The sequence below is a fragment of the Neodiprion fabricii genome, chromosome 7, assembly GCF_021155785.1.
Source record: "Neodiprion fabricii isolate iyNeoFabr1 chromosome 7, iyNeoFabr1.1, whole genome shotgun sequence".
NCBI classification, from domain to species: Eukaryota; Metazoa; Arthropoda; class Insecta; order Hymenoptera; family Diprionidae; genus Neodiprion; species Neodiprion fabricii.
This window is the reverse complement of record NC_060245.1, coordinates 14011509-14018167: the sequence shown is the minus strand read 5'-3', so window position 1 is coordinate 14018167 and position 6659 is coordinate 14011509. Positions and strand designations below refer to the sequence as shown.

Sequence of the window (6659 nt, the reverse complement as noted above, 5' to 3'; positions counted from 1 at the left end):
AGATGTTTAGTAATCCGGGTGGTAAACCGCCCACCATGCCTCCGGCGCGTGCCGCACCGGGTGATCCCAATCCTCGAAGGGGCAGCGTTACCCCCACCACCCATCGATCAACCATCTGATGCCGAAGAAGTGTATGAAATCGTCACCCTACCATCGGCAGTCGTCAGCTAGCCCTCAAAAATATGCAATTTCGATTCGAATTTCCGCCCCACCTTGGCGGCGTTTCATAAAATCCTTTATACTGACCCACCCTAGGGACTCTAGAGTCCTCAGCAGATACTGTAAACAAGGATAAACAACCAAATTTAAATTAAAATGCTACGCAAACACTTCGAATAAAAAGAGCAAAAACCATGTGCCGCAGAACACTATCATGAACAATGAACAATAAATCAAAATGAAGAATTCCCAAAATTTGAATACTTTTTCTTTGCACATATAAACACAAATAATTAAACGATTCAAAAACTTTTAAACATGTTACGATAAAAATATTTATAATGAGCAAGATGATGAAACTTGGTACTTGCAGAAATCTTCTCTAATTCGAGAACCATTTTTTTCTTTTCTAACTATGTACTTTTATAAATCGTCAACTCAGTGAAGTTTGAAAAATGGATACAATTTTTCACGCAGCGACGCGATCTCAATTTCTTTGCCTCGGTTTACGGACACTTTCTGTACGCAGAGATCGTCCTCCTTGCATATATCATCCATAGCTCTAACCCGACCTAACCCAGCGGAGTAAAAGCTAACCTAACCTAAGACGGTAGGACTTGACCTAACGTAACCTAACTTGACCCAAGACACTACAACCTAACCTAAATTGATAAAATACTTTCTGAAATGATTTATTCGATTAAGCTTGATCGCTAGCTTCGATAGTTCAATGATTCTTGAGCAATTCGCGGTTGGCGCAACGGCCTCGAGGTTTCTACAACCTGACCTACGTCAAGGCTACTCCAACTTAACACAACCTAACTGGACCCTAGACACTACAACCCAACCTAATGTAACCTGTCCCAACCCAAGACTGTACAACCTAGCTAACCTAATATAACTTAATCTTTCACAGGTTTTCCGGTAACATGAAAAGATTTCCGTTTCCTCTATAGACGGGGAAGCTTTTGGTAACATTCGTTCATTTTCCTTGTTCCGTCGACTTCTGGTTCTCACTTTGTTACACGTACTACTTCTCATGAAATACAGGTAATGTTGTGACGTTGCACCTAGAGTGCAAGTCACAACAAACCCCAAACCCGCGGGGAAGAGCCGAACGGGTGAGTCCCGTCCCATCGGGAAACACCCGAAGGTAACCGAAGCCCACCGACGCTCGGCTGAGCCGAGCGCCAGCGAGCAGTACGATCCACTGATATATATATACACTGGATTGGATATTACCGTATACTCTACGTGTAAGCTCGTGCGTCCAATTGAACAATTTAATTTCCGCCATCTTGTACAGAAAGTTGTCACAAAATGCGCGCTAGATTTGAACTGCGTAATATATGCTATTTAGATCTAACGATATATTCGTCACACAAAAAAGTTTTTGACGAGTAAAATAATGTTTGATACATTAAATGAAGAACAAATCATTTTTTCGAAGGTATATTATTATTTACAATTATATGATGTAAAAGATCATTAAATAATATGACGAAAAACTTGTATTTAAGCGTGATTTTTCTTTATGTTCAAAAGAAGTCCTCAATTCTGAGAAGTTTCCGTCCATTATCCTTTATCCTATGGTGGGCTGAATTTCATACGGATTATGCAAAAATTTGTATAACACTAATTCAACTGTTAGGGAATCCATTTACCATCCATTGATCGTCAAAGTGGAGCTTAAGACATGTAAAAAAAGTTTTGAATTAAATTATATCGAATTGGGTGAGTAAAAACTTTATTCAAAAATATGGAGAATAAAACATTCCTTGCAAACGTTAAGAAATTTTTATAGAGTTCCGTGCGATAAACCACAACCGTAATATAATTAGTAGTATCAATCCACAATCCATTCACATGAAGAAAAAGTTACAAGCACAATCAAAAGAAAATAAAAAAGATGTACATATCTGATTATGCAAATCAGGTACAAATGTGTAGGTGCTCATGTAATTTGGTTACATTCACTGTGGTGGGCCGATCGGATTCATCCTGAAATTCGGTCTGCTGCAAGTTTTTACCTACAGATAAGTTACTAATAAATAACGACAATGGAAATACACAGAAATGTGTCACACACGATTTTTCTGTAACAGAGCACTTTATAATCTGTAGGTAATTGACCGCTTAGACGGCATTGGCGCAATAGTGCATCACATCAACGTGTCTTTATGCACACTGAGTTTTCTCTGACCTAAAAGGGATTAATAGTGTCAGATCTTACCAAATAACGTTGGGATACTGCCTTTTCGTAAAGTTATATAATTTTTACTTTTCTTCTGAAAGCAAGAGGGTTCAAAGTGGTCGGAACACAGAAAGCTATCACTTGATGGAGACCACGGTCCAATGTTAAAATTTGCGATCCACTGCTTCATAATATCAGGTTCATCCAATGGGAACCTACATAACAAGCAAAGTTTAAATTTATTAATTCACACGTTATATTGCATTAAGTAACGGTACTTACTTGAAGAATGAATAGCCACGTCCATATTCCCTTAATCGGTGACAAGATGAACACTCTGATTTTGGGTTGTCAAATATAGTTGGTACACTGTTCTTTTTCAATGTAATTAGGAATCCTGTCCTATCAAAGCAGTCATTTGTAAAATGAGCTGAACACAATGTGCTATTTCGGTTTGGCTTCCAGTCCTTCCTTTTCATTTCTTTTAACCACTGCTGAAGGCGCAACACATCTTTCACGGGAAATCTACATATCGAATTATAATTTAATCCCTGAGTCAATAATACCCGAGTTTTTAATTTCAATTATAATAAGATCGGTTCATAATTCAAATATTGTGAATTTTTACTGACACGATTCGTACGTTATAATACTCGTTAAATATAATTAGTAAATACTTCGTATGCTGACATAACCTCTGCATGTTATCATTTGCAGAACGCTTCAGCGTTGTATACTCACTTGTGAAATGATCGCCCACAATATTTTGATTGCTTGTTTTGCAAAAAACGCAGGTACTCATTGTTACCTCAATAATTGTTACTGTAATTTTCCATCGCAATCGATTATATACACATACATATATCACGTATATGGGCTATTCCGCGTCAACCGGATCAGTCATCTCTCAGATATTTTTTTAATTTGGCATGTGGATTGTGTGGGAGGAGTTAGATTTTTGTGCCAAAGCGCGAATCTCATAATGCAAAATTCGATTTTTTATTAACAATAACAAATTAGACTCCCATTTTTTTAAAAAATTCATAACTTTGGCAAAAAATTAGATACAATATATATTTTTTTTCCAAATTACGCGGAAAGCTCCATAAAATTTGAAAAAAAATACAAAATGGTAAAAAAAAGTTGTTATCAATTGTTTATTTAACAATTAATTTATCAAAGATTTTTAAAACAGTGACTGACACGATCAAAAAATTTGTTTTGAATTCTGACATGTTCCTTGAACTGTACTACAACCTGTGAATTAATTCCAGAGGGGTGTTTTTCTTCGTTTTTGAGTAAAAAATCATTAAAGGTGTCGATGCGCATGAAATTGCGGCCCGCCGAGTCTCTACGTAATGGCGGGCGGCCGGTTGCCGTCCACCGCTACACCGCGGTGGCGTCGCAGCGTTATTTTAGAGTCATTTTCACGATGTAGGACATGATTGAAGAATCTGGAAAAAATACTGTACCTTCACAAGGCCTGCTCAAAGCGATAAGTGAAGTTTCAAGAATGTGTTTTTATTTTAAAATAAGTAGCAAGTTATGTAATTATTATCATTTATGTGCACTCTCATGGTGTGTAACCGTTATTTTGAATCTCTGTAATAAAAAAACGGTGAAAAACACATTCTTGAAACTTCACTTATCGCTTTGAGCAGGCCTTGTGAAGGTACAGTATTTTTTTCAGATTCTTCAATCATGTCCTACATCGTGAAAATGACTCTAAAATAACGCTGCGACGCCACCGCGGTGTAGCGGTGGACGGCAACCGGCCGCCCGCCATTACGTAGAGACTCGGCGGGCCGCAATTTCATGCGCATCGACACCTTTAATGATTTTTTACTCAAAAACGAAGAAAAACACCCCTCTGGAATTAATTCACAGGTTGTAGTACAGTTCAAGGAACATGTCAGAATTCAAAACAAATTTTTTGATCGTGTCAGTCACTGTTTTAAAAATCTTTGATAAATTAATTGTTAAATAAACAATTGATAACAACTTTTTTTTACCATTTTGTATTTTTTTTCAAATTTTATGGAGCTTTCCGCGTAATTTGGAAAAAAAATATATATTGTATCTAATTTTTTGCCAAAGTTATGAATTTTTTAAAAAAATGGGAGTCTAATTTGTTATTGTTAATAAAAAATCGAATTTTGCATTATGAGATTCGCGCTTTGGCACAAAAATCTAACTCCTCCCACACAATCCACATGCCAAATTAAAAAAATATCTGAGAGATGACTGATCCGGTTGACGCGGAATAGCCCATATACGTGATATATGTATGTGTATATAATCGATTGCGATGGAAAATTACAGTAACAATTATTGAGGTAACAATGAGTACCTGCGTTTTTTGCAAAACAAGCAATCAAAATATTGTGGGCGATCATTTCACAAGTGAGTATACAACGCTGAAGCGTTCTGCAAATGATAACATGCAGAGGTTATGTCAGCATACGAAGTATTTACTAATTATATTTAACGAGTATTATAACGTACGAATCGTGTCAGTAAAAATTCACAATATTTGAATTATGAACCGATCTTATTATAATTGAAATTAAAAACTCGGGTATTATTGACTCAGGGATTAAATTATAATTCGATATGTAGATTTCCCGTGAAAGATGTGTTGCGCCTTCAGCAGTGGTTAAAAGAAATGAAAAGGAAGGACTGGAAGCCAAACCGAAATAGCACATTGTGTTCAGCTCATTTTACAAATGACTGCTTTGATAGGACAGGATTCCTAATTACATTGAAAAAGAACAGTGTACCAACTATATTTGACAACCCAAAATCAGAGTGTTCATCTTGTCACCGATTAAGGGAATATGGACGTGGCTATTCATTCTTCAAGTAAGTACCGTTACTTAATGCAATATAACGTGTGAATTAATAAATTTAAACTTTGCTTGTTATGTAGGTTCCCATTGGATGAACCTGATATTATGAAGCAGTGGATCGCAAATTTTAACATTGGACCGTGGTCTCCATCAAGTGATAGCTTTCTGTGTTCCGACCACTTTGAACCCTCTTGCTTTCAGAAGAAAAGTAAAAATTATATAACTTTACGAAAAGGCAGTATCCCAACGTTATTTGGTAAGATCTGACACTATTAATCCCTTTTAGGTCAGAGAAAACTCAGTGTGCATAAAGACACGTTGATGTGATGCACTATTGCGCCAATGCCGTCTAAGCGGTCAATTACCTACAGATTATAAAGTGCTCTGTTACAGAAAAATCGTGTGTGACACATTTCTGTGTATTTCCATTGTCGTTATTTATTAGTAACTTATCTGTAGGTAAAAACTTGCAGCAGACCGAATTTCAGGATGAATCCGATCGGCCCACCACAGTGAATGTAACCAAATTACATGAGCACCTACACATTTGTACCTGATTTGCATAATCAGATATGTACATCTTTTTTATTTTCTTTTGATTGTGCTTGTAACTTTTTCTTCATGTGAATGGATTGTGGATTGATACTACTAATTATATTACGGTTGTGGTTTATCGCACGGAACTCTATAAAAATTTCTTAACGTTTGCAAGGAATGTTTTATTCTCCATATTTTTGAATAAAGTTTTTACTCACCCAATTCGATATAATTTAATTCAAAACTTTTTTTACATGTCTTAAGCTCCACTTTGACGATCAATGGATGGTAAATGGATTCCCTAACAGTTGAATTAGTGTTATACAAATTTTTGCATAATCCGTATGAAATTCAGCCCACCATAGGATAAAGGATAATGGACGGAAACTTCTCAGAATTGAGGACTTCTTTTGAACATAAAGAAAAATCACGCTTAAATACAAGTTTTTCGTCATATTATTTAATGATCTTTTACATCATATAATTGTAAATAATAATATACCTTCGAAAAAATGATTTGTTCTTCATTTAATGTATCAAACATTATTTTACTCGTCAAAAACTTTTTTGTGTGACGAATATATCGTTAGATCTAAATAGCATATATTACGCAGTTCAAATCTAGCGCGCATTTTGTGACAACTTTCTGTACAAGATGGCGGAAATTAAATTGTTCAATTGGACGCACGAGCTTACACGTAGAGTATACGGTAATATCCAATCCAGTGTATATATATATCAGTGGATCGTACTGCTCGCTGGCGCTCGGCTCAGCCGAGCGTCGGTGGGCTTCGGTTACCTTCGGGTGTTTCCCGATGGGACGGGACTCACCCGTTCGGCTCTTCCCCGCGGGTTTGGGGTTTGTTGTGACTTGCACTCTAGGTGCAACGTCACAACATTACCTGTATTTCATGAGAAGT

At 36.5% G+C, this 6659-nt stretch overlaps 2 protein-coding genes across 10 annotated transcripts; one reads left to right on the top strand and one right to left on the bottom strand.

Annotated features, from left to right (window-relative positions):
• Nucleotides 1–1821: 1821 nt before the first annotated feature.
• Nucleotides 1822–3221, bottom strand: LOC124186191 (THAP domain-containing protein 1-like). 5 transcript variants are annotated; one of them, XM_046577681.1, is made up of 4 exons: nt 2986–3090; nt 2636–2878; nt 2393–2568; nt 1822–1847 (listed from the first exon to the last, which is right to left on the bottom strand). In XM_046577681.1, the coding sequence occupies exons 1-4, from the start codon at nt 3054–3056 to the stop codon at nt 1837–1839; spliced, it is 501 nt and encodes a 166-aa protein (XP_046433637.1). In that variant the 5' UTR covers nt 3057–3090; the 3' UTR covers nt 1822–1836. The 5 variants fall into 5 exon arrangements, 4 of the variants coding, with proteins under 4 accessions (XP_046433637.1, XP_046433636.1, XP_046433634.1 ...); XM_046577680.1 differs by lacking the exon at nt 1822–1847 and adding an exon at nt 2079–2175; XM_046577678.1 differs by lacking the exon at nt 1822–1847 and adding an exon at nt 2084–2189.
• A 1408-nt stretch (nt 3222–4629) lies between these two features.
• LOC124186192 (THAP domain-containing protein 1-like) lies at nt 4630–6029 on the top strand. Of its 5 annotated transcripts, none has more exons than XM_046577686.1 (4): nt 4761–4865; nt 4973–5215; nt 5283–5458; nt 6004–6029. In XM_046577686.1, the coding sequence occupies exons 1-4, from the start codon at nt 4795–4797 to the stop codon at nt 6012–6014; spliced, it is 501 nt and encodes a 166-aa protein (XP_046433642.1). In that variant the 5' UTR covers nt 4761–4794; the 3' UTR covers nt 6015–6029. The 5 variants fall into 5 exon arrangements, 4 of the variants coding, with proteins under 4 accessions (XP_046433642.1, XP_046433641.1, XP_046433638.1 ...); XM_046577685.1 differs by lacking the exon at nt 6004–6029 and adding an exon at nt 5676–5772; XM_046577682.1 differs by lacking the exon at nt 6004–6029 and adding an exon at nt 5662–5767.
• Nucleotides 6030–6659: the final 630 nt, after the last annotated feature.

What these genes read in the sequence shown, in the direction of transcription:
- LOC124186191 (XM_046577678.1), bottom strand. Translation starts at nt 3,056, where the DNA reads ATGCAGAGGTTATGTCAGCATACGAAGTATTTACTAATTATATTTAAC. An exon ending in TATTATAACGTACGAATCGT is followed by an intron (nt 2,879 to 2,985) that starts GTCAGTAAAAAT and finishes TTCGATATGTAG; the next exon opens with ATTTCCCGTGAAAGATGTGT. An exon ending in CGTGGCTATTCATTCTTCAA is followed by an intron (nt 2,569 to 2,635) that starts GTAAGTACCGTT and finishes CTTGTTATGTAG; the next exon opens with GTTCCCATTGGATGAACCTG.
- LOC124186192 (XM_046577682.1), top strand. Translation starts at nt 4,795, where the DNA reads ATGCAGAGGTTATGTCAGCATACGAAGTATTTACTAATTATATTTAAC. An exon ending in CGTGGCTATTCATTCTTCAA is followed by an intron (nt 5,216 to 5,282) that starts GTAAGTACCGTT and finishes CTTGTTATGTAG; the next exon opens with GTTCCCATTGGATGAACCTG. An exon ending in CAGTATCCCAACGTTATTTG is followed by an intron (nt 5,459 to 5,661) that starts GTAAGATCTGAC and finishes ACTTATCTGTAG; the next exon opens with GTAAAAACTTGCAGCAGACC.